Source organism: Manis pentadactyla, chromosome 10 (assembly GCF_030020395.1).
Source record: "Manis pentadactyla isolate mManPen7 chromosome 10, mManPen7.hap1, whole genome shotgun sequence".
Lineage (NCBI taxonomy): Eukaryota > Metazoa > Chordata > Mammalia > Pholidota > Manidae > Manis > Manis pentadactyla.
The window spans coordinates 5,406,815-5,434,549 of NC_080028.1; the positions used below are offsets into that span (position 1 = coordinate 5,406,815).

Here is a 27,735-nt window from a genome sequence, read left to right on the forward strand (position 1 = left end):
GAGTTAATATCCAAAGAAACAATGGCTAAGGTTTTTCCAGAACTGATGAAAGATACTATCCTGCTAAATCAAGAAGCCAAAGAAATTCCAAGCAGGACAAAAGTGGGGGATGGAGGCAGAACCCCACAGACCAAGAGGTCTTAAAAAGCAGCCAAAGGTCAACATTTAGACAAAAGTGACTTCTGAATAGTAATGATGGAAGCCAGGTGAGAGTGGATTAATAACTGGGATGTACTGAAAGAAAATTGCTACCATCCTAGAATTGTATATCTAAATAAAATATCATTCAATATTGAAATAAAGACATTCTAAAACAAAAATGGGTTTGGCTCTAACAGACCCAGCACAAGAAATACCAAGGATGTACTTTAAGGTAGAAAGAAGGAAAATGATTTCGGATGAAAAGTCTGAGATGATGCGAGAAGGCATGAGGAGCAAAGATGGCCGCAAATATGTGGCAAAATCTCAAAGGCCACGCTCATGACTGTAGGTAATGATGATGACTTCTGGGATTTAAAAAATAGGATAAGACTAGAGTACATGATAGTAGTAATATATGAATTGACAGGAGGGACTAGAATTAAATGTTCTAGAGTTATTACATTGTCCAGTAGGAGGATAAATTTTTAATTAATTTTAGCCTTTGAAAACAATACAGGTTATAATTTACAGAGTAAATTATTATAAGAGTAAAAGTGGAGTGAGCAAATCCCAAACTAGTAGAGGGAAACAAATGGAGTGATGAAAATGAAGTCCACTCAAAAGAAGAATAGGCAGGATAAATAGAAATCCCCAATACTGGTAATTATAATAATGTTCTACTGAAAAGACAAAGATTGTCTGACCAGATAACAAATAGTAAAATCAACTAACAGAGAAACCTAAGCATAAGTTTATAGAAAGTTTCAAAGGGAAAGGATTTTTTAAAAGACTTGCTATTCTATAAGTTCTGATGTAAGGAAGCTGGTGTCACTAGAATCAGGTAGCAGATGGGGGTGCTTCTGAAACAGACACTGTGATGGAGTTGGGGTGCAAAATGTGGATAAGGGAAGACACTGTGGAGGGAAGAGACCCCAGCAGGGTTGGGCAGAGGATCTCTGATATGGGTGTGAGGGGGCCTTGGCCAACTGGGGAGAGTGGGGGTGACGGAAGAGCCCACTGGGGCTTCCCATTTCTTCAGCAGATGGCGGGTACACAGGCATTGGTCTGATTTTTATTCTTTATCTTAAATATATGTTACAAATAGTGTTTTGTATCTATTCAATACACAGTTGAAACAATGCTAAAAATACTACATTTAGATAGAATCATAAGCCTGGATTCCCGGTGTGATTCCATCTTTAACTTGGGTACTTAACCCCTCGGAGCCTCAGTTTCCTCCTATGTAAAATGATGTCAGTTTCTACTTAAAATGCTCGGACGGCTTCTCCTGACCCCACTATGAAGTCCAGAGTCCTTATCATGGCCTGCAGCACCACGGGGCTGGTGTCTGTCTCTGTCTGAACCCACCTCACACTCCCCGCCCTGCTCCGCGGGCTCTGGTCTTCCTGGCCTTCTGGCAGTAGCAACCCTGGGATGTGCCAAGCTCCTGTCCCCTCCAGGATTCACGTGCTGTGTGTTCCCTTTGCTTTGCCTGGAGAGATTTTCCTCCAAGTGGATTGCTCCCAGCTGCTCAGCTTGTGAGAGTCTGTGCTGTCCACGCCATCCAGAAGAGCTGGCCCACCTTCCCCAGTTTCCAGTCTATTCCCCTGACCAACCTATTTTCTTCACAGCACCTGTTATTATTTCAGCTTATGTTACTTATTTGTTTGCTTATTTCCCATCTGTTGCTGTCACTAGCATTAAGCTTTTTCAAGACTGGGCACGGTGTCCTGCTCCTGTGGCAGCCCCAGACTGGGTGTAGGAGGCGCTGGGTCAGTACTGAGAAGCGAAGGCATGTGGGTTCTCCCTGTGGTTCTCTGCCTCCACCCCAACACTGCCAGATTGTCCCAGAGAGGGGCTCTGAGGTAGTTTACAGTTATATAGATAATGCAAAATAAAAGCAGGTGGGACCAAGGGGATGGTATAGACACACGCCCACCATAAAGTCCTTTAGAGAGAGGCTGAGAGTGTGGCACCCAGTGGACTGGGGACCCTGCAGAGGTCAGAGCCAAGTGCTACAGCAGAGGAGTTAGGCACGCACTGACCCGGCACCTCCACTTTCCCCACGTGACTGTCGGCTCCCTCCATCCCCCCTGTAAACTGGGATGATGATGGCCCCTGACTCAAGAGTTGTCGTGAGGAATAAATGACATGGGGTTTGGCCATAGTAAGTGCTCATTAAGTGTTGGCTATAATTACTCAATTCTCACACTACCCTTGGAGGGATAAATGTTAAATTTTATTTTATGGATGAGGGAACCTCATGAGGCATGGAGAAGCTAAGTAATTGGCCCAAGTTCATGCTTCTGGCAGATGGTAGTGAATAAGAAATACCTTACATTTAAAAATATCTAATTTAGAAATCCTTACAATTTTGATCTTTGCATGTCCTACATAAACGCTCATTTGGTTAAAACATTTTAACAAAGTTTTTATTTTTATTTTTAAGGGGAGGTGGAAAATGAAACAAATTGCTGTCGGACAGTAAAAGAACTTGAAGTCCAAGTAGGAGAAAAGGTAATAGAGACCTTTTAAAATTCTTTTCCCCTCACCCTTTGTTGTAAGTATTTGTTAGTTTAGTGGCGGTAGATGAATCAAAATGAGCTGCATCTTGTCTGAGCTTTCATGTCAAAGTCCTCCGACAAATAGATCTTCTTATAACCAGGCTGGGAAGGCTTGTACCCAGAGGACTTCAAGTGCCTTGGGTGGCATCTCCTTTGACGAATGATCAACAGAAGTCCTGGGAATTAATTCCTTTTGTATTAACTTCAGATCATTATTAGTAGGGCAGGCCTTTCTGTTTTTGTCTAAGACTAAAACACGGATTTCTTTAGAAAGAGAAAACTACTGCTTTCCAACTGTAAATGCCAGTCAAGAGGAGCATGGTAAAAATAACCAGTAAAACGCAAAGCCATATATACTTAGCTATTGAGTAATTTAGCCACCAATGCTACTACATGTGTTTAAAAAAGAAGCAAATAGCTTCAATCCTATTTGCCGATTACGGTTGGATATCATAGTGCACAGCTAGGAAGGGAGGAGCTGCTCAGGGCGTTTAAGGGTTGGAATCAGACCCCTTTTAAAATGCATTTGAGTCTGTCAGTTACACGAGCAATTTGAGAATCATGGTTTAATTTATTTGATTCAATATGTTGGTTTGAAATGTGACAAATTTTCTTTCCTTTTTGAACTCTTCTGAGATTTTCATGCATTTCAAAAATCAAAAATAGCCAGAAATCCACAAAATGTTTGTCTAAATTTTCCTGGCTGCTGCTGTTAACACCAGAAGATTCATCTTAATGTGATATTTTTTTAGCCGTATGTGCTCCTAAGAACTTGGTTTCAGGTTTATAGTTTATATTAGTAGGAACCCTGGTATTATTTGCTGCTTCTAGTATGATTCATTTATTATTCTGTAAGAAGTATGTGATATGATTGATATGTATATGTATTTAATTTGTCCCTTTATAAACTGTTAATCATAAAATACTCCTGGGAAACTCAACTGTTTATGGCAATCATCATATCAATGTAAAACCGTTATAGATCAATCATACAACTTTACAGTAAACGTGGTGTGTATGGACATAGTCCCAGATTGTAAATCACTGAAAAGAAGGCTTCGATGAGAAGGGCTAGAAGGGAACTCCACTCTAGTCAGCCTTTCATCTACCTCCTCTTTGATCCCAGCCCCTCCCTGTCATCCGTGGGAGAAGCCCTCCTACTGATTGAGTCTAAGTCAGTGCAGCTTTTTGCAACTTCTGATGGAACAAAAAGGTTACAGAGGAGGCACAGGAGCTGCAATTGAGATAAGACATCCCAGCGCAGCTTTGGGGTTTCTCCACTGTGCTTTCTGGCCAGCATAAGCTGCAGCTTCTACTCTAGACCCTGACCCACAGCAGGCCCATGGACTGGGACAAGACTGGCCTCGGTACCCAGCCAGACCTGGGTTTCCATCTTGGGTCTTTGCCATTTACCAACTTGGTGACCTTTGGCAAGGCCTTATCATTGGGTTTCTTCATCTGTTAGTGGGGATAACAACACCTTGAGGTACAGTTGTGTGGCTTAAAAGTCCAGTAAAAAGTGCCAGGAACACTTAGAAAATGCCAGCTGTCACTCTTGTGCTTATCACTACAGCTTCCTTTGAAGTATAGGTAGGAACAGAAATGAATCTCCTCTCTTCCCACCACCCTCAAAATAAACTGAGCAAACCAGGTGCACTCCTCAACTGTCGGCCGTGTGCAGTAGCATATTTCCAGTTACAACTGGTCCTGCAAATGGTCCACATGTGACTGTCGGGGTCTGAGAACACCTAGGATTATTAAAGGAAGGCACTCTTCACACATATGTTGTCATTGCTGGGTGATTTATGCAGTTTGGGAGTGAAAGAGTGCTAAGTTTTTTGTTTTAAATATATATAAGCCCATGTGGCTTACTGGAGCCAAGAATGCATGCAAATGTCTCTGCGTTTTGGGAGCCAGACTTTGCTAAATGTACGTGCATTCTGGCCTCCCTAAACCAACAAATAACTAGCAGCTGGCACCCCAAGCCGACCGAACCCCAGGGCTTGTGCGTCCTAATTGTTTCCTCTGCAGTGAGCTTGGGCTGGGAGCCAGTTCCTCAGCCTCTCCCTTCTTTGCGTGCTCTCAGACCCTCCAACATAGGTCCATGTTCACGCCCATTATCCAGCTGAAGCCTCGGTCTCCGCCATTTTCTCCATCACTCAAGGGGAAGGCAGACCGGGAGATTTCCAAGACCCGTTTGTCCGTCTCTTGCTGATCGTGAGCCACGCCCCCTGCCTGGTCCCCTGGGGCTCTGTGCTCGGGAAGGAGAAGCTCTGCTGCCCCTCGGCTTCTGGTCCCTGCTTTAATCTGCCCTCTGGTCCGTGCGTGAGGCACTTGGAGTTGTGCACATGCCTCACCTGTTCTCACTGTCTTGGCCCTTGCTTTTCATTTGTTCACCGATACGTGCTTTCCTTTGGCTTCTCTTCTGGGCCCTTGGCTTGGTGTCTCCTTGACTGCTTCTGGAGTTCTCTGCTCTCAGTCTCATAGGAAGCCGAGGGATTTAGTGGGAGTCAGGCACAGCTCGCCTGAAATCTAGCCTCTGCGGCTTCCTGGGGGGGCCTCCCACAGGTCCCTCGCTCCTCTGAGTCTCCTTGTCTCCAAAGGGGACACAGCGAACTCACCTATCAGGGTAGTGGCGAGAAGGAATAAGAGCGATGTAAGCGAAGCCGCTGGCATACAGTAGACGCTCAGTAAGTGTTAGTCCCGTCCCCGCCTATTAATGAGGCAGTTCTCCTTGCATTCGCTCTTGAAACCCTTCCTGTGGTAGGCTTCACCTGCTACCAGGTGGCCCCCCTCAGCCACCAAGGTGTTTGGCCATTCTTCCCCGTGAGAAGCAGAAACCTGCAAGTGAACTAACAGAGGCAGTAAGGAGCCTCTCATCTCATCTAGGAGGAAGTCAAGAGGGAGTGCAGGTCCAGAGTCAGCTGCCCCATGTGTCCCCTGGTCACTGGAAGGGCGCCGCCACCTTCCCAGGCCTGACATGTGGGTGCTGTGGCGTCAGTGTTTCCAGTATGCCGTTTCTTTCCATGTGATGACTCACAGACGGTCATGGTGTCCCGCGCCCAAACCAGTCACTGACTGTGGCATTGGCCACCATGGTCGCCACGGCAGCTCAGGCCTGATTACTCCCCGGTGCGGCAGCCAGACTCCCGCCCCTGGAGCACACGGCCGTCAGAGGGCGGATGTCTGAACAAAATGGGAACTGTGAGAAAGGAAGAGGGGGCGCAGGTGCGTGGGCTTGGGGAAGGCAGCCAGCAGGTCTGCTTGAGCCCGCCCCTCGGGGGCCCCTATAGGAGGGCTGGGTCTTAATCTTTTGGCCATGAATGTAATTTTTTTGGATTTTGCCAACTTTAGTAATAATAATAGTCAAAAAGCACTGATTGAGCACTTATAGGAGCTGTTCTAGGTGCTTTAGTGTATCAGATCATTTAATTTCCAGGAGAACCCTGTAGGGCAGGTGCCGCTGCTACCCCACACTGATACAGAGGGAAACGGGGACAGAGGCTCAGCGGCCTGACCACGGGCACACAGCTGGTGGGCAGCGAAGCTGCAGTCCCCGAGTCCTCGCCCTTACCCACCAGGCCCCCTGAGGAACAGGAGGCTCTTCCGACCCATGTAAGGATTCAACATACATTGAGAAATATGACTCTTCCTTCCCACCACATACCAAAAAAACACTGTTCTTAACTGAAGACTAGAGTTCAAGAATGTATAATTCAGTTAAAGATGTAAAAAAAAAAAAAGAAAGAAAGCAAAAACCACATTCAAGCCCCAAGCTGTCAGCTCTCACACCACGTCACCACCCAAATCAGGAACACGCTCTCCAGCTTGGGCGATGTGATGTCAGAACATCTGGTCTACCCAGTCAGCCGCGACTAGTGTGTCTGTGGGACACCGAGTGGTCTGATGCAGTTCTTATGGGATTACCCTAGTGCCTTGGGGTTGGCGAGATGCAGCCTTAGTCATTTCAGAAGCAATTAGTAAATAATTAGAGGTACTAAGCTGCTTGCTTAGTCTGTAATATCCTCATGAAGAAGAGGCAAAAGTGATAGGTAGATTCATTTTCTTAAATAGGTGAATTTTCCTAAAAAAGAAATTAAAAAACTATTGCTTGAGGAATAAAGAAACAGTTGTTAGACTCACAGCCATTTCATAAACATACCTTAACATTATAGCACCACATTAGCATGAATGAATGTACTGGAATGCAGTCTGTTTGCCTAATAAAAAGACTGTGTCAAACTGAAAAGGAGCCCATTTACTAGAACATATAAGCCTTTGGTCAATTTGTAATAATCTTCTAATCCCACTTTTATCAGCTCTCCTTTGGTGCACTTGGTATTAATTGCCTATTATAGCAGGTATTTGAACACATCTCCTTTTTCGTCAGAAGAAAATATTAGCATATCGCAGAGCTGTTGGGACAGATTGTATCTGAGGCACTTTTTCCTCCCTGCAGAAGAGCCTATCAATCATAATGAATATAGTGATTAATAGTGTCACACAGCTCTTATTCGTGTGTCTGTGCAGCTAAATGAAGAGTAATGCTTACATTCTCATCTAGAGAATTTCACATAACAAAATAACCAGTTGCTGTTTTATTAAAAAATTATATTGAAAATACTTCCTCTCCAGGACCTATTTTTGGTTGCTTTATTATTAATTTACAAAAGGCTTCATCAGGAAATTAAAGTGAAGATTCTGTTAGGTTAGACTTTGTATTATTTCAGACTAAGTTAATCTTTTTTTTTAAAAAAATGACATCCTTTTTTTTCTTGCATGTGGCAAACCAGTAGTACAAACAAGCTTGTAGGGGTCAATGTTAAAACACCACAGAAGAGGAGGAACAGGCCGGGTGCTTGGCCTTACCTAGCGGAGAGTGCGTCTGAGCACCACCACTCACCAGCTGAGTGACCCTGAGCCAGCTAGTCTCTCTGGAGACTGTTTCCTCCTCTGTGAAATGGAAAAACAGTATTGATGCAAAGTTTTCCCAATATCATTGAGATTCTTTGTGAGAATAAATATGAAGTGGACTTACCATAGTGCTGGGTCCATAGAAGTTACTCCAAAAATTAGGAGTTTGCATTTGAAGAAGTTAAGACATCTTAGTTCTCATGCGGAAAAAGTTATATGATAGTATGTGGTCATTTCTGGTTTAAAGCTTCAAAGGGGGCTAGATGCTGATGGCACCCACATTTACATCTCCTTCTGGGGCTCTGGGCTCAACCACTGTCCACAGAGCAAACCATAGCTGTTGCCTGCCCTTGCCCCCACCCCGAGAAGCCTTCCTCCACGGCCTCCCCACCATTTTAGTGCATGGTTCCATCATTCACTGAGTCATTCAAGAAGAAACCTAGCATTAGCTTTGATTCCTATGTTTCCCTTACTGGCCCTGCTCTGTCAGCAAGTCCTGTGTGCCATATCCACCTTTCTCCATGCCCACTGCCCCCATTGTCTCTCTACCCTGTGCTTCGCCAATAACCCCTGGACTGTGTCCGCTCTTGCGCCTTATGGTCTCTATTCCACGCAGCACCCAGAGTTATCTGTTCAAAACATAAGTCAGGTCTCACCGGACTCCTCTGCTTACGATGCCCCATGGCTTTTGTTTGCCCATCAAGTAACCATCAAGCATGTTGGCTTCTGGCATTCTGGCGCTCAGCATGTGAAATCTCTCCAGGCAGGTTTTTTGACCACCCCATTAAAAAGTTGCATATTTTCCTTGACACTTAGAACATATTGAGATTTTTATTTGTTTGTTTACTTGCTTATCATTAGGATGTATGTTCCCTGGGAGCAGACACCTTCTCTATCTTCTTCAGTGTTTTAACTTTAGTGCCTTGGACAGATCCTGGCACCTAATATGAGCTCAGCAAATATTTCCTCAGTGAATAATTCCCACTAATTGAAATAGGCAGGAAGATCTTCAGGAGAAAGGTAAGACAGGAGTTAAGTTGGACCATGGGTGGGGTTTCAGTGCATGTTGAGGATGGGGAAGAGGATGAGATGTGCGGTAGCTTTCAGGATTGCACTCTGGCATAAGAAAAGGACGTGGAGGTGGAGGCTGTGGAGATGTGGCTGGGGCAATGTGGAGACAAGCTCTGGGGAAAGGTATGTGTCAAGGCAGATCTGACAGATCAGTTTGAAAGGTAGGCTGGAGAAAGAGCTGTAAGTATCTGAGAGTCAGGTATTAACCCTCAAGCACGGGGCAAAGGGTGGTGGTGGTTCATCGAAGGTTTCCCATGAGAAATGAGGTGTTTAGGAGATCCATGTCCGCAGTGCAGTAGATACACTGGATGGGGGAGCAGCTGGGATCAGGGGTACCTGTTTTAGGCCTTGGAAATAGTTGGTTGCTCTCATCAGCCGATTATGGAGCACCTCTGGTGTCTGGGGGCCACCGTGGAGTTCCCGGGAGGGACTGACGTGCCCCTCCCCCTGCGCACCTTTGTCTGTTAGTGATCTGTGGCTGGTCCTGCCCCAGTGTTCTTGGCCTGCAGTGCCTGGGGCGGAGCTCCCATCCTGTGAGTGTGGGCTGGGTTAGAAGGAAAGAGAGATAGGAATCTAGATATGGCACCCTTTTTTAAAAGCCTAGACATTTAGACTTGGGTTTATTTTCATAGCTGTGCCAGAAGTTCATTGGGTAACTAGAATCCTTATTAAGCTATATATTACAGATAAACATTTTAAAAATGAAAATCAAATGTAGGGGAAGGTTTCTTTGGCCTGTGGTGTATTTAACAGAAGTTTCCCTTTTCACCTTGGCTACAAGGAAACCCCAAACCAGATTCTTGGACTTTTACTCCATCATAGCAACTATTACCTTTAGGTGGCTTTAGCTCTTTTTTAGTGCGCTCCCTTTTCTGTTTTCATGGATTTCATTTAGCTGTCTTTTTACATAAGCTTATCAATTTTTCATTAAGGCAGGATTTGCATATGTTCAGAAAGTAGGTACACAGTCCTCAGTCGGTGGGGGTGAGCTGCAGAGCAGTGAACGACAGTGCCAGCCCGGGTGGTGGGGAAGCGAAGCCTTTGTTAAGGTGAGCCTGGCCGCAGCTCCTCCCACATGTCCCCAAATTGAAAGTTTGTGTTTATGAGGTTCTGAATGTAGTCTAATTTTTTCCTATCTGGTTTGGCTCATCTTTACCAGCTGGTAAATAGGAAATGTTCACGGTAGGAAGCCAGTACTCTGCAGAGTGTAAACAGATGGAATCGATATAAAGTGACAAGTTAGACTGTGCTATTGAGAATACAGAGCCAAAACTAGGAACATAACAGTCAAGCTACTTATTTCGTTCCAGTTCATTTAGTCCTGAATAGCGCTTCATATCTGCACAGCTGTGTTGTTCTTTTTTTCCCCCTTTCTTTCTTCTGGGTTGATAATGACAATTTCAAAGAAAAACTTTAATTAAAGATTTTATATGAAATAGCCAAAAGTAGAATAATAAGGAAAATGAGCATTGATGTGTTTATTGTAAGACATCCTTTTTCATGGCTTCATTTAAAAAATTTACTCCCGAAATTTAAAAGGAATTTTGTCATGGTGACAGAGAGGTGCCAGACTGACAGCACTGGATGCCGAACCGTCCATTTTGCAGCAGAGCCAGGACACTGGGGCACTAGAAGGCCCTTCCCCTGGGGGTCGGCCCACAGGCCGCCGGGTAGGATGCCATTCCTGACCCGCTTCTGCTAGAAACTGGGCTAGAAAAGGTGACTGGGCGAAGACCCCAACAGAAAACAGGTAAATAGGAGCCAGTAACAGTACCATCATAGGAGGCGTAGGTTAGTGTGCAGGTGGCTTCTGGGGGGAAGGGCCACTTCAGAGCCAGGCCTAGAGAAGGATTATTTTGCAGCCTGACTGGGAATTCTGGGCTTTAGGAAGGAAACTTTAGGCCTTTCCTCACCTCCTTTAAGGTTGGGTGGTCATATTTATTGGGTTCACAGCTTTCCTCCCTGGAGCTCCAAGTGCTGTAAAAAGGATCTTAAACAAAGAACCACGGAGTACTAACACCATCCCCTGTTAGCGGTTTATTGAACCGTCTCGACTTAGTGGGGTACACGTGTGAACAGTCTGAGTTTTCTCCTCCCGCTGTTCTCAGGCAGGCGCTGGCAAATCTGCCCTTTTTGTCCTGTAAAGATATCTCAGGGGGATCTCAGAGCTTTCTGGCCACATTTAGTGATAAACCGCGCAGGCTAGTCCAGTTTAAGCCCGGAGCTCACCTCCAGCCCGGCTGGCCCTCTCCTCCGCTCCCTCCGGCTGGGGGAATGGGCAGTGTGAGGGGCATGCCCTGCGTGCCCGCCGACCCCTCCCTCCCCTCTCGGCTTCCCTTGTCCCCCTCACCGTCTGTGATGAGGGCCGAGGAAAGGGATCGTGTCTCCCAACTCTTGGCTGGTGTCCTCTGCGGGCAGCGCGGAAGGGCGGCTCTCTCTGAGGGCAGATGGGAGCCATGAGGACGGCGCGTTGTGTGACCTCTGAATCGCGTGGTTTCCTGTGAGGAACCTCAGCTCCGGCCTGAGCCGCTGTGGACCTCCTCAGCTCTGCTCCAGTGTCCACCCGGCACCCTCAGGTTGCTTGATCCCCTCATCTGACGAGCAGCTCTTGGGAGCAGGATAGCTCAAGCCAGAACCTTTCCTTCCTCTCCACTTAGCCCGTGGAAATTTCCGTGGGCTGTTCCTGCCAGCAGTAGGCACCCGGGCTGCCTGGTCTGTGCCCCTGCTCTGCTGTTCCTGTCCAGTTCCCGGTTCCTTTCCCCGGCAAGATGCAGAGCAGATCACTGCCTGTCTACCTTTTCACAGGCACCCATCATGTCTGTACAAGGACTTCCTTGCTTACTAAAGCTTCATCCCATGAATACTGTGATCGAGCTACCCTGCACGCATGAGAAATCCTGGGGAGGACTTGTCAGCATGCGGGAAGGGGGCCTGTGCGCTGTGGGTGTGGGTAGCTCAGCAGGCTGGAAGCCAGGACTGGCGGGGAGGGTGCAGCGGAGCCCCGGAGCCGGCCGGGGAGCCCAGAGAGCAGGAGGCTCAGAGACAGCTGGCTCCCGATGCAGACTCGACCCGGTTACACCGAGACGGCAGATGTCTAGCTGGCCTGGAGTTGAGCATGATCACAGTCCTCCCCTCCTTAGCTTTTCCTCTGCTGCCTCTTCAGAGGAGCCAGGAAACGGGGTGGAGCAGGGTGCGGTTACCATTATGACCCCAGCCATTTTATTCCTTTATACTTTTTTCTTCTTTCCTATCATGTATGGGACAAGCCTTGTAACCAGGGCCCTCAGTTGCCTTTGATAAGCCTCACCATCTGCAGCTCAGTTCAGATCTTGCCAAACTTCAGTCTGACAAATGATAAGAAACTTGGAGACATACCTCTGGTGGGTGTGAGATCTGTGCCAGACTTGCTGCTTCCTGGCTTTCCACACTGGAGGTCCATATGGGCTGCTTCAGGGTTTTAAAAAAGCACATCGCCTCATGTCCTCCGTTTTACCAGAAGAGGTGAATCGGGATTTGGCAGCAGGCAGAGAGCTGAGATTTTTATTTGGCCATGGGAGCAAGTTCTCTCTGTGATGGGCTCTGTTCTTTCAGACAAAGTGATCAGGCGGGGTGGACACCCACGAGCGGTTTTCATTCCGGCTGCGGCAGTTCCCACCTTCCTCAGCTGGTATTCCCAGTTTCAGCTCTTAAGATCATTCTAGCCAATGTTCTCTAGTTGTCAGAAGTGAGAGATGTGTGTAGAATTTAGCACGAGGCTTTGCACATAGAAGACATTCAATTAATATTTGTTCAATTATATTATTGTAATCTTTATTACCTTGATACTGAGTGGAGTCATTATTACATTCAGGATTGGCCCTGGGGAGGTATTGCAGACATATAACAAAACCTCCTCCAAGTGTGGCTTTTTTTCTAAGCAGGTGACAAGAAGATGGCTGCATTCATTCATCCAAACAAACACTGAACACAGACACTCTGCCAGATGCTGTTCTAGACCCAGGGAAAAGCACTGGACAGAACCCTGCCCTCGGGGCTGACACATCAGAGGAAGAGACAGGCAATAAACACAAGGTTAAGTTAGACCCGTGGTCAGGGAAGGCCTTCCTTGTAAGATGACATGTGGGTCCAAATCTGGATGGAGTGAGGAGAGAGCCAGGGGGGAGGAGTGCTCCGGCAGAGGGAACAGCACATGCAGACGCCCGGAGGCCGGAGGAGCCTGGCGCTCCCAAGGAGCAGTGGAGAGTCTGGCATGGTTGGGAAGCATCGGGCCGGAGGACGAGTGGGTAGATGAGGTGGGAGGGCTGTCTGGAGCCAGTCTGTGGGCCTGGCCATGGCTGGACATGGTCTTTAACTCTGTGAGCTGAGGGAGAACTGTGAGTAGAGGGAGGCGTGCTCAGACTTACATCTAAACAGAATGCCCTGGCTGCCATGTGGAGGAAGAGTGTGGGGTCAAGTGTGGACACTGGAAGACCAAATGGGAGGCTGTCGCACCAGCCTGTGGGGTCCAGACACCAGCGGGAGTCTGGAGACGTTGGAAGGGAGGGCTGCCAGGCTGTTGTGAAAGACAATGTGGTAGAAAGGATCTACCATGGGAAGGGCTGGGGGGCCTGTGGGAGGGGCAGGTTGGGTGTCTGTTAGGCCCTCCAGGTGGACGTCAGCTAGGCAGAAGCTCAGAGAAGGGGCCGGGGCTGGGGACAGACATTCAAGAATCATCAGCAGCTGGTCATTGACAGCACAGGACTGGACCACAGGGAGCAAGTGACCCCAGGACTGAGTCTAAAGGTGCCCCAGCTGAAAGGTTGAGAGCTGAGGAGGAGCCAGGCAGTGCCCAGAGGAAGCCAAAGGGCAGAGGACAGCCAGGAGAGTGGGATGTAAGAGCCAGGTAGGAAATGGGCCTCTGGAAGGAGGAGCTGCTGAGGGAGCTGGGGACTGGGAGCGGCCACTGCATGTGGCCAGGCGGTCTTTGGTCACTGGACAAGAAAGTGTGTGCGGGCGGGGCACAAGACTGTGGGGGCATGGAGGGCACACTGGAGCTGGGGACACACTCAGCACTTGGGGTGGGGGGCGGTGCCGGTAAGAGGGGAGAGTGGCTGCAGGGAGAGAGGGGCAGGGAGGGGATCTCATCTCTGGGGTGGCTCCCCGTAATGGGGACAGCCTAAGAATGAGGGGACAGGTCATGGAGGACAGGGAGGAGGCCCTCACACGGATTTGGAGTCAAGCAGATGGAGATGTCGGGGAGCGAGGTCAGGAGCGTGGAGAGAGCAGGGCTGCCTGGGCGAGGGTGCTGAGAAGAGTCACCTCACAGCACCCTGCTGGCAGGACAGTGGTCTCAAGTGAGGGGCCCAGCTTAGGGCTCAACGATCCGTACTCTCCAGACACATCAGGCACTTGGCACAGGTGGTGAGTTGGGTTTAACCAGGGTTCAGGGCTTGCCTGTCTGTGGTGAGGTGGTGTGGAGGAGGTGGGAAGGGGAGCTGAGCACAGGGCCAGGGATGGTGATAGAGAGGGACCCGGGGAGGAGGGCAGTGGGGAGGGGGGGCATGCCCAGGAGCCGGCCACAGGGAGTCCTGGAACATGGGGCTTGATTTTGGAGAAAGGTAGTTATTGGGGACAGCAAGGTGCAGCTTGAGCCTGGAGCCATGACCCACAAGGGTGGGAGGTCCAGGAACCGAGAGACGGAGCTTGCGCGTGAGCACCACCGCTGCGGCTGCAGGCAGGCTGCGGGCCAGGGCTGCATCCCCCAGGCCTGGGGGGCTCCGGTGGGTGTCCTGACTGTCCAGCTAGGAGGGGTGGCACCAGCAGATCTGAGGAGCCAGGGAAAGGGAGGGGCAGTGGCCATCTGCCCAGCGCCACTGAAGGAAAGGGCTGTGAGATCAAGTGGATTCCAGTCGGCCTGAGACAGTGAAGGGAGCTGGCAGAGGAAGTGCTGAGGAGACGGGATGTCGATAAAATGAGGGCCAGCCTGTATCTCAGAGTCTTCCCGAAACTCCTTCCTTGAGGGGCACTCACTGATTTTCCTCAGAATCCAGGCTCTGCTTGGGCGTGATCCAGAGCAGGATGGTGGACTCACGCCCTCCAGGATCCAGCCGCCCAGGGCCTTCCTCACTGCTCGGCCACAATCCCTTCTGTGGCCTTCACAGCCTGCCTGCAGAATACCCGCCTGTCCTGCCCCAACCGCCGTCTCCCAGCTCAGATGCTGCCTCCCGCATGACGTCCTCCAGATGGTGGGGCCGGAAGTGTGTGTTTTCTCTGGTGAAGGCCTGCTGCTCTTCGTCCATCTCTGTTATTCGGCTCTTGTTGGCTCGGCCCAGCTTTGGTGAATGCTGATTTCTAGCCTCACCTTCTCTGTGGGGCAGTGGTTAGAGGGTTGACGTCAGTTTGGGTCCTAGCAGTGTCGTCAAGCCAGGCGATGCTGGGTAACTCATCTTGCCTCCCTGAACCTCAGTTGTATCTAAACACGGGGAAATGGTACTTCCTTCCTATGGGCCTGGAGGGTTCAATCATGCAGCTCTGTGCTTGGCACACAAGAGTCCCAGGACATGTTTCTTTCCTCTGAATATAAGTAACTTATGGGTGCGCATAGAGCTCACTGCCCCCTGCATCCCCACAGGACCTACCCAAACGCCTTTCATGTCTGTGTGTCCTATGAATATGCATTTGCTGAATTTGGGAAAGAGCTCTATAAAACTTTTCTGTAATATATTTAAAAAATTCAGAGGGGTTGAAATATACAGTCATATTTTTCAGTTCCAGTAAAAATAGTTTGCATATGGCTATGAAAAATAAAAATTGTACAAGTCCAGCCATGCCAGAACTACAGTTTTAAAGTATCAATTAACGAAAAAGATTTTTTGTATGGTTCTAAAAGGGAATAAATTGTGTGTGAGACTTACTGCTTTACATCAGAAAGAGATTTTTCTAAACTTACTAAGACCATTTACAGAGAAAATTGCTTTGAAAACATTCAATAAGAGCTGTGTTCTTTTTTCCACAGACATGTCATTTTGCAATACCCATGCCTGAGAGTCTTTGAAAGCATTTTATTTTATAAGAAGTATTTTAAAACGTTCACATATTTTATTACCATTTTGGTTTCTAACACTGGATCTTTTGACTTCTCCTAAATCATTTTTCATACACAGATTTTCAAAAACATTATAACTGTTATCAAAGCCTTTTAACTCATTGATGTTAACAAGACTGGTCTGGTCCAACCATGTGAGTAAGGAGGGTCCTGGAAACCTGTTTGAAGATGAAGGATGATGAATACAAAAAGTAAGTAAATGAACGTATGGTGAGAGATTGCACGGTAGACCTTCAAACCCATTTCAAACCAGGACCTGTTGGGTTCCTTGAATACAGGCATCATCCTCCCTTCCGCCTTCTCTCCTTGACTATTTTTAAAAGAGTCACTCATTCGGCATTTCTCCCATGTTAGGGAAGCTCTCCATGATTCTCAAAAGCGAGAGCTAATGCTTCTAATTCCTTAAGTGCCCTGGGGTGAGAGTCATCTGGCCTGCAGACTTGTGCACGTCTCAGTTATTTAAGTAATCCATCACCAGTCGTCTCGCTTCTCCTGGTTGGCACCATGCCCGCCATCCCGTGTGTTTCCAGTTCACAGTTGACTTTTACTCAAAAGCGCGGGGTTAGGAGAATGAGAACTTTCCAGATTTATTCATTAGTCGATGTGCTCCCTGTTGGCCCTCCATCCTGCTGTAGTAGCAGAAACTTAACTTTCCTTTGAGGACTGTTGTTGCTGAGATTGGGGGTGCATTGCAGCAGGGGGACAGTGAAAAACTGGATGTTTAGCTGCTTCATGGCATTTGAAAGGTACTGCCACCTGCTCCCCACTCGAGGGCAGTCTGTGGAAGCCTGCATGGGTGTTTTTTGAGCCTCCAATAAACTCTAGATCATTAGAAGCCAAACGCTTGGCTTCTGTGGCCACCTGAGTTTTGAGTGCAAATCACTAGAGGGGAGACCCATATTTAACCTAACTTATGTAGTACTCAGCCAAGAGGTACTCTTCCTCTCCATGCCTTCTCCCACTTCTCTGAATATCCTATAGGCCATTAACAAAAGTACCAAGCCTTATTATTTTATGCTGAGCCCAAGAGTTCCACATTATGCTGCAGTTACAAATCGCCATTAAAATGGGTCGCTGGGGTTGCTTACATGGTATCATAAAGACTATGTTCCTTCTGTTAGGAGCAGAGGAGTTTTCTCCACAGCAAGCAAGGAAGTCTAGAGGGCTTGCGACAGCGTCATGGGCACTGCAGGGTCTGAAAAGCAAGGAGACTTTTAAAAGATGGATATTTCCTAGTCTTTTGAATATTTTCTTCTTTTTTCTCTTTATAACCCACCTCAAAATATAAAAGACATAATAGATGTTTTAATTTTTACATCTTTCCGACTGGGAAAGTGTCCAGAATAAGATCCAAACAAAACAAATTAAATAATTTTGTGCAGGCAATTATAGAACAGAAGCAACACTCTCCTAAAACAGGCAATCAAAAAACAAAACAGTGTTTTATTTGACAATAAACCTTGTGTTTGGCACTGCAGTCTCCAACCTAGTAAATCTATAAAAAATGTTACTGTCTGTTTCCCCATCTCGTAAGTATTGAATAATAAAGAACTCCACAAATTTTTATTTGAGAAATTTTTTAAGCCTCAAAAACAATGCTGTTTTCATGATACGGCTTGAGAAACAACATAATAGAATTGCTTTCCTTTAGAATAGAAAGGCAGAAGATCAAAAATAGACCCTTTCTTCAATTGCTTTAATGCTTTTCTTATTGAAGCTCAAGAATATGCTCTTTCCTTGAGACGCTACTTCAGTATTAATTTTGCCTTTCTAGTTTTTGAGCAGGAAACACAATGTATTTTTGAATCCTTTCTTTTATCTAACAGCTTTCTATTTAATATCCTCCTTCTACACCCAGCATGTAAGAATGGCCCGGGCTTTGAAGTCAGGAGCGCTGAGGTCTGGTCTGCGCGTGGCCCTCGCTAGATCTAGGGCTTTGGGAAGCCCCTGGGCCTCACTGAGACTCAGCCTTCTCTTAAAGCTGAAGGCCGAGGGACCACCCCCACACCTTGCAGGGCTGCTGTGAAGATTCCATGTAGTGTCTGAGGTGGGCCTGGGATGTGACGGGCACATAGTAGGTGCTTGTTTCAATGTCTCCATCGCAACTGTAAAGATTCCATGAAATCCCCTTTACTTTTTGAAAAACAGCTCTCCTTAGGCTGCAGACTACCATCCAGCCTATATAAGTAAGAGGCAAGAGAGGAAATCGTCACCAATTTTTTAGTTACTCAGACCATCCCAAGACCCACTGAGTTCTGTTTTTCCTTTCTCATCCCACACCATCCTGCCCTCCATTGCCCTGCAGGCTGAAGTATTTGAGTCCAGGTAGAATAATTTGTGAGCAGCCTGAAAAACAAAACAAACTCACTGGAGGGCAGCCTGCTGCCTGAGCAGATAAACGAAGCCCAGGGCACAGTTCCACAGATGATGCCTCAGAGGTTTCTGGGTCAGGAGGCATCACTGGCTTCACCTTCCCACATGGCCCGTTTGCCTGACCACCATAACTCTCTGCAGACACAGGAGTTCTCCCACCCAGGGCTCAGGTCCCTGGGAAAATGGCAGTGGTTGCTTCATATTAGGAATGGTTCTGTCTCCCATGCCTTTATTCTTCTAAAAAAGCCTTATGAGATACTGCATTCTTGGGCAGTACTGAGGTTTCATTTGTGAAACTTTATCTGTAGGAAATATTACTACTGGATTCTGTCTGTCTGTCCTCAGTGAATACGCATCAGGTATTATGAATGTGGCTGAGCATTAGGAAAGGCCAGGATTCTCTTATGAGCAAATACAAGTTTGAAGAAATGCTGGATTTTCGCAGAAAACTGGGAAGTTGGTGATGAGATTTTTGTCAGCATCCCAACATTTTCCTGCAGCAGCAGAGTAGCCAACACTTCCTGCATGGTGGCAGCTCAGAAAGGAGCACGTTGGGGACCACCTTCTGGGTTCTGGAGCTGACAGCCTTATTTTCACAAGACAGAGACCATAGAGCTATTTAGGGAACTGCAGTGTTAACATCTGGCAGCTATCATATCTCAGGATAATTTTTCTTATTAGAACAAAAGGCAAGATTCAACAAAGTGGAAAAAAAAGGTATGCATCGAAATGAATACATGACATTATTCTTTGTTAAATTTGGAAAACAGAAAAATAACAAATACTTTAAGGTGATAATCACTAAATTTTTAGAAAGCAGCATGAAATTAGGTAATTATAGAAACCAACACATATGGAGATAATATAACCAAACATTTAAAACTGTCAATTTTTTAATAAATGTAATAATGCAGAAGTTATCTAGAAAACCATTTATCAAGTGGCAGATTTGAATAATAGAAAAATTCATTTTCAAAAGAAAAAAATCCAAACATCCTATTTATCTTAAAAAAAGAATATCTCAATTTATTTCAGGGAGAGAGAGACACTGGTTGAGTGTTCTAAAATTTTGTTTTTCTATATAATCATAGAATGCTCCAAGAAAAGCTTTGCCCCCAGCACCACTAACTGCTTTGAAACAGCACACCTTCTTGAGCCGTAGTTTCTCTCTGTGAAGTTGTATGCCTGATCAAGAACGTGGGCTGTGTCCTCTGTATTCTCCCCTCCATCTAGCTCCCGCCTTCTCTGGTTTGAGAAATGCTGCTCTGACCGACTCAAGCTCCAGATCCATTCCTCCCAGTTGTTAAAGGGAAGTGGGACTTGCTTTTGCAGAGGTGGCTCCCATGCAGCCCAAGTCCTGGTCACCCCCTCCTCCTGCCAGAGAAGATCTTTATTGCAGGCAGTGGCATTCTCTCAGCAGGTCCCAAGATGTTCCTGTCCCATTTGAATCCATGTGCATCCATCAGGAAGCCAAGTAAAATGATCTCCTTCAAAGAATCTGCATTTTTTAAATCTTACGGTGACATTTCCTAGGGTTTACCTTTTCGTTCCAGCTTTTGGTAGAACAGAGGTTCAAATTAATACCAACCCGCGTGTAAAGGGTACCTTAGTAACAAACATGCTTCAGTTTAGATTTTCTGTATTCTAATTTCTGAATTCTAAAGAATATTTCTATTTTAGGTTTGCAAAACACTGTAACATTGATAAAGATACTGCAGTGGATTATAATGTTTTTTTGAAGAACCTCAGTATAAATAATGACTTGAATCTTAGATATTATATGGAAAATCAAGGTAAGTATTTTTAAAGTATATAGTTAACAATTTCAATATCCTTTGGCTTGCTAATTCCTCTTCTATGAATCTATCCTGAGGAAATGCTTTCAAATATGGAAAATGCATTATCTACAAAGATAGTCCTGGTATCATTATTTATAAGAATAACATAAATGTCTAACAACAGAAACAGGGTTAAGTGAGTCACAGCACATCCACCTGGTAAAATGTGCGGCCATGAGCAATGATTTTCCCCAAGTGAAGGACAGCATGGGAAATGTGTGTGGACTACCACTAAATGATTGGAAAGAAATTCTAAATACAAATTGTCTTTAAGTGATGTGTCTCTGGGTGTTGTTTGGTTCTTTCTGCTGCTTCTGTATTTTCAAAGATTTTTATAATGAACATGTTATTCCTTTACTGATGGGAAAAATCTTAATATAAAAGGGCAGATAGTTGAGTAGTTTATGCAGTTATATTAGACATGTACAGCCAGGCATCTGCAGGCATATTAACTTGAAAAGGAAGAATTTTCCTTGTGCTGTTAGTGTTTATCCTAGCCTCATCAGTGTAATCCCCAGGGTTGCTGAGTGGGTGGATAGTTCTGGAGAGACCAGGGTCCAGTTCCTTGAGGGTCCACAACGAGGAGTGCCATTGGAGAGTCTCCCTTCTGAGCCTTTGGTCATATCAACATAGAATACGTCACTAGAGCATCAACTGTTCTGCTGAAATTTCCTGTCTGTCCACTCAAGAAGAATGTTTTCCTCTACATTCTCAAACACTGCTATTTTAAAATTTAGAAACTTTAAATGCTTTAAAATTTTTATCTGCTAGTTCCAACATTTAGCTCATCTCAGAATCTGGTCTCTATTGATTACCTTTTTTCTTGAATATGAATCACAGTTTCCTGTTGTTGGTGGTTCTTTTTCTATGTCTAGTAATTTTGGAATTCATCCTGGATATGTAAATTTTGCATCGTAAAGACTATGGATACTGTTGTATTCCTCTGAAGGATTTAAGTTTTATTTTAGCAGCCAGGCTGTACTCAAACTCTAATCTGTATCATACCTGAGGAGTTTCACACTTGAAATGTTTGTTCTGCTATTTTCCTGGACGTCTTGTCTCCTCTGCACATTGGTAATTCAAGAGTTAGCCAGAGATCTGGCAGAGGTTATGCACAGACTTCTGGAATATTTCTCTATGTCTTTCTTTCTGGGCTCCCCCTCTCTCACTTTGCAGCTGCCGTGTAGTCCTGAATTCTGTTTTCTGATTCCTAACGCCACTAATACCGTGGATTTATATCTAAATTCTAGCCACTTGGCATGGTTTCAGCTAAGACCTGCCCTCAGGCAGAAAGCCAAATAACAAGAAACTCCTGGAGTGTTATTCCATTTTTCCAACTGTTGATTCCAGGTTATATCATTTGCTCTCCAGTGCCTTCGGATAGTTTTGTTTATATTTGGCCAGAGTTTACAATTGTTATCTGCTAGAAGGGTTGGTTCAGTGTGAGCTAACCCACCATAATTGGAAGCAAAACTCTCTGGCTGCCCATATTGAGTTGCTTTTTGCTTCAGTTTATGCTGGTAGTTTTTTTGATAACTTTTACTAATTTTTTCTTTTACTTATTTCATTAGGTATTATAAGAAGGTAAGTTCTATAACACAATTTCAATTCACCAATGAAATCTTATTTTTTCCATTTTGTTATCAGTAATTGGACACACATTTTCTTTATTGGGGGTCATAAAATAGTGATGTATCTCACATGAGAACATTTTTATTTGATTCAGTGTGGATCTGTCTCTAGTTATTCTGTATATTCCTGTTCCTTCAGTGTTAGCTCAGGTTCTCATCGCTGCCTCCTGATTGGTATCCTTGCATAAAACATGGCCTATTCCAATCTGTCTTCTATGATCTGTCACAGAGATCATATTAAAATAAAATCTTATCCATGTCAATCTTCTCATCGAATACTTATTCCATAACTTTCATAATTGAAATTCAAATCTTTAAGTTAGAAGTCAAAATTCTGCAGATGTTCCAAATTAGAGATATAGTAGTTTATGGCTATGGGCCGCCTCATATTAAAGCTCTACACAGAGGCTGTCAAAACAGAGGCCTGTTTTTTAGTGTGTAGTGGAAAAGGATGAATCACTGATACCATCTGTTCATTGTCCCCACAGCCATCCTGTCAGTTCAAAATCCTCAGCCCCAAAGTGCAAATCTTAAGAGTGTCAGCACATAATCCTTGCTGGCTTGGATTATAATGGAAATTATTTTATTTGGACCATGGGTTGACTTTTTTATTTCCTGTCTTCTCTTTTCAACTTCCTTTCCTTCCTTTCTTCTTTCCTTTCTTCCTTTTTTGCTTACGTGATATAATTTTTTCTTTCTCACATTCTGTTACTGTTGTGTTTGTTCTGTGTTCCATTTAGTTTAACCTTCATTTCCAAAATGATTTTATTTCTAATTTGCTCCTGAGTCTATCATCTAATTTGTGAGTTTGTCTAACTCTATTGAGACTCTGCTTCCATGTCTCCTATCACTTAAAAATTTCTTATTAATCAATATGTAGCTACTATATATTGAGTATCTACCGAGTGCTAGGCCTGCAAATTCGTCATCCCATCAAATCCTCATAAAACTCCATGACAGAGATACTATTTCCATCTCTTTTTAGCAAACAGGGAAATGAAAGCACAGGATTGCAAAGATAGTAATCAAAGGTTGCACAGTCAGTAATGGAATCCAGGCAGTCTGTGTCCAGAGTCAGGACTCCGCACCTTCATACTTTTTCCAAGATTCTGAACTCTACGCCCTTAGGAACTCCCACGGAGAAATGCTTTCCTTGACACTGTGGTCTTGAAGCACTTGGACACCTAAGTCAATACCATACTGTTTCTAGTTTTTCTAGAGTGAAACTTTTACTAGTGTTTTAATAATTTTTCTGTATGATGGTTTTAAAAATTTTGGAAGATATTCTCAAGAAAGCAATAATCTAAAAATGTATATCACCTATTTGCATTTGTTCCAACAATTTCACATTCTTAAGTAGACACGTAATTGCCCATTTCTGTTTCTCATATGAACTTCTGCTTTTCTATTTTCTATGAATTATGAATGATAAGGATAAAATCTGCTAATGTATGTTCATTTTTTGGGAACATGTGTTATACAAGGACTAATTACCAAGAGCTGTTTGTAGGTTTGATGTTGTTCTTATCTCTGTAAGGGAGTCTGTTTTACATATTTGCAGCAACCAGTTACGTTTGACTTTTCCATATAGAAAAATATTTATTTTCTATTAATTTTACATTAGTTCTGGTGTTACTATGTTCATGTTATAATAAGCCATCATCATCTTGCTTATCAAAAGCACCATCTATTTATTTGGGAAAAAGAAAAAATGACATTGGGAGATGGGTTCCCTTTTGCTGCATCTATGACATACCGAAGTGTACCCCGAAGCGTAAGCTTTGGATTTCTTCTCCCCATTTCAAATCAGCAGGGATCCTTCAGAGGAAGTCCTGGGACAATTGGGCGGTGGCAGGAATCAGCACGCGGTACTGAAGACTGGCGCCTGGTGTAACTGAGAGAGGCGCCGCTCGATGCGGCATGCTTGTGTGGCAGCCTGGTAGCAGCTACGGCTGCGGGGATGCCTGGCCAAAGAGCTGCCCAAGGGCAGGCCTCCCACCTCAGCCACCCCTGCCCTCCAGGGCCTGGCATGCTGTTTGTGGGACACGAGTGGGTCTCCCCAGATGTGCTGTGTGTGTCCCTGTGAACTGCTGTCAGAGTGGAGGACACTTAGAACACAGTGTCCGCAAGCCAGGGCTGGAGACCTCCCTTGCCCCGCCGAGTCGGACCCTGAGGCTGTGATGTGGCTTGTGTCTGTCCCTGAGGCTCTCACAGCCTCTTCGGAGACCCCATGTTCCAAGCACAGCCCACTGAGGCCGCAGATTTCCAGATTGAGTTCTGAAGGACTGGCTTTGTACTTTTTTATGTAGCCAGAAGGGTCCACTGGGGAGGCTTTTTTCTCGTTCTTTTTTGAGGTAGGCAATGGAATTCCAGATGACTGGCAGTTTGTTAAGTGCAGCTGAGTCGTTGCAAGTGTGCTTAATTTGAGTGAAGCTTATTTGCAGACATTTTAGGAAATAAATCTGGGAAACCATTTGTGATTCTTTGCAGTCAACTTTGAGAAAGGAAATGGCTATATTTTAGATTTATTTTGTTCTCTTTTATTATAAAAGTTAGACTGCTTGTTGCAAAAAAGGACAGAAAAGACAAAAACACAAGATAACAATTCCCTGTAATCCTGCCTCCTGAATCCTGCGCTCTATTCTTTTTGGTGTATTATATACTCCCAGATTTTTTCTGATGCATAAATGGATAGATAGATGGACAGATGGATTGCAAAGCAAATATACAAAATAAATGTTAAAATGAAAATTAAATTATGGTAGTCCTGTCTTTCAATCATGAAACAATATTTGTCAAGGAAAACTGTCCACATCCATTAATTTAGACAGACACTTCTGTTCTTAATGTCTGTGTAGTATTTCATAGGGTTGGTGAGCCATATAAAACCAATCCTCTATTAATGAGCGTTTAAATTGTTTCCATTTTTTCTCTTATAAAACAGTGTAGAAAATATCTGTATGTATGTTGAGTGATCCTCTTATTCCGTGAGTGTAAAGTTCTAGAAGGGAATTTAAGAGTATTCAAGTACCAGGTTTTCTATGTAAGCCAGAACTGATTCCTATAGGAAACTATAGTTTCCTTTAATCCTTGCCTGTCTGACAAATGGAAAAAATGTTAACTTCTTTTAATTAGATTTTAAAAATTACCAATGAGTTTCAGCAGTTTTTCATATATTTGTTGGGTTTTCTTAGTTCTTTTTATGTGAATTACTAACTTATAACCTTAGTCTATTGTTCTATTGGGTATTTATACTTGCCTTATTGATTCATTAGAGCTACCCATATATTATGGAAATTAACCTATACTTATTATGTTTATTAATAATAATTTCCCCCCTCGTTTTTCTTTCATTATTTGTGTGTGTTTTTTTAACCAAACAAAAATTAAATATTTATGTTGTTAGACCTATCGATTATTTTAAATGACTTCTGGCTTTAATGTACCTCTTGGAAGGGACTTCTCATACAAAGATTAGGTATTATGTTATATTCATCTTAATTTTCTTCTGCTTTTATTTTATTACCCAGTGTATATTTTACTCTATATAAGGTTTATCCTTGAATAAGATAGTGAGTAGATAATTTTATTTTTTTTAATGTTCATCTAGTTATTCCAACACCATTTATTACATAGTTCATCATGTTTTGGTTTATTCAAGTCTTAATTTTTACCAGACAAATTATGATGAAAAGAAAACACTTAATATTTAAATGTACCATTGACAATGTTAATAAACTAAAGCTCTTTTGTTTTAATGATAGAGGTCTCCTGGGAGAATCAACAAGCCAAAAATGCCAAAAAGGAAGTGCTTCCCCAATTCTGTTTCATCTGAAGAAGTCTGGAAAAACTGTTCCTTAGATGAAATTGAGAAGGCCTTTTGCCATGAGGTAAGAATGTTTTCCCAATGCAGAGTTATCTAAAGTGTGAACAGAGAAAACTGACAACTGTGGAAAATCAGTAGGTCTAGAACTTCTAAAGTTTGTTTTGATTACCTCCCCAAACTTTAAGACCCCGTCCATCTCCTAATAACAATACTCCATTGATAATAGTGGCGATGAGAGGTTGATTCTTAAATACTTGCTTTTGCTAGTCACACACTAAATCTAATAAAAAATATTAATGATTTATGTAGAGATATGATACAACTTTATTGAGTAAAGCAAAGGAAAAGCTGACTAAATGGAGAGGTCTCTTCTAGTTTCTGGACTGGAATGTTCGATATTAATGCATGATCCCCTGCATCTGGATGGAGATGTATATATTTTTTTCTTTTGAAAAGTTATATTAGAGGGCTTATTTTATCACATATAAAATATTTTTTTAAAGTATAATAATTAAGACAGCATGGAATTGTTGTGGCCATCCAACATTAAAATTGATTTAAAATGATAGTTGGATAATGGCCCAGACTTTATATGTGAATTTAGCATTTGATATAAGCCATTTCAATAAATGTGGAGGGAATGGAAAGCAGATTATTCAGTGATTATTACAGGGGTCATTTACTAGCTGGCCATTTGGTCGGGGGAAAGTTTGTACCATTCTTCACACAAAAATGGATTCTGTATAGAACAAGTATTTAAATTAGAAAATAAATGATGTGGATGAAAAATTTTAAATCTTTAAATTGAGACTATCTTTGAAGCACGAAGTAAAGCACAAAAACCATAAAGTAAAAAGATTGATAAATTTGAGTACATTAAATTGAAAAGCTTTTGCACAATAAAACTTTGTGTAAAATGATAAACTTGTCTAAGTATGTGCCACATAAACGACAGATAAGTAATCATTGTTCCTAACATATCAGTGGAAAAATGGCAATAGGAAAAAATTAACAAAAGCCAATGTTGATGAGGCTATTGGAAGAGTGACCACTCTAATATCCTGTTGGTAAATTGGTAAAATTCATTTTCTCTTCTTGTTAATTAATTTATTGTTTTCATTTAAACATTACTGTTACAAAATATATGACCATTACAAAGAATGTAGGCAATTCTGAAAAGTCCAAAGAAGAGAGTAATACATTATTCAAACTCCATCACCCAGAAATCATCAAAGGCAACATTTGGTGAACATAATTCTAGGCCTGCCTTTATTCATAGATGTAGAAGGATGGCTGTGTCAGTGGGTAGGTGGGTGGACACATAGATAGAAATAATTTTATAAGAAGAGAATTACACAAGTAAAGCATATTTCATTTAAATTTCTTTGAATTTAGCACAAGTAAAGGAAGCGTCTTCACCACCCTCATCATTAACGCTTTTGTGGTGCTGCATCTGCACCAGGCGCCTTGGGAGCACCTTGCAGGCAGTCTCTCGGCAGTCTTCCCAGCAGCATCAGGAGTTAGGCATACTAGCATCTCATTTTCAAGTTGAGGAAACGGAGGCACCAAGTGGTGTAATGACTTGCCCAGGGCTTCCCTGCCACTAAATCCTGGAGCCAGCTTAGACCCCAAGTCCTTGCTGACAGTGCTGTCCTCAAGTGAAGTCGAAGACATTTTCAAACTTTGGATAAATATTTCCTTACCACAAGAGATATTAGATGCCAACAGGGACCTTGAGACAAAAGAAGAGATTAAGAAAGCCATTATGAGTTAGAGAAATTGCAGTGTTTTTGAAAGCTGTCTCAATTACAGACAGTGTGTGCTGGCCCTGCTGGGAAACTTCCTGTGTTTCTCCCTCCCCGTCCCACCACTCATGATTTTTGTTGTTTATATTTTGTTCTCACTCAGAGTTTATAATGTTTACATTCCTCTTCTGTTACCACAGTTTTGCCTTCGTTTTATATTTACATGGATTTAATGCACATCGATGTACTGCAGTGCTTATCATAGTTTACCCCCTTTAGAGTTCTTTATTTTGGTTTATTTTTTTGGTTGGCTGGATTTCATTGTCAAGTACAGACCTACCTTGGGGACACTGTGAGTTTGGATCAAGACCACCACAGTAAAGCAAGTATCCCAATAAAGTGAATCAAAGGAATCTTCTGGTTTCCCAGTACGTATAAGACTTATGTTCACACTATAATGTGGTCTATTAAGTGTGCAATAGCATTAAGTCTAAAAAAATAATGTGCATACCTTAATTTAAAAATACTTTATTGTGTCTAACCCCATA

General features: G+C 43.8%; 1 protein-coding gene across 1 annotated transcript in view; it reads left to right on the forward strand.

Moving 5' to 3' along the window:
- Positions 1-27,735, forward strand: part of EFCAB6 (EF-hand calcium binding domain 6) — a 209,668-nt gene that overhangs the window by 20,031 nt on the left and 161,902 nt on the right. Inside the window, 6 exon segments of the mRNA XM_057508338.1 lie at positions 2,596-2,658; positions 15,833-15,911; positions 15,914-15,965; positions 19,828-19,940; positions 25,381-25,430; positions 25,432-25,506. Of these exon segments, the coding sequence (XP_057364321.1) occupies positions 2,596-2,658; positions 15,833-15,911; positions 15,914-15,965; positions 19,828-19,940; positions 25,381-25,430; positions 25,432-25,506 (432 nt within the window).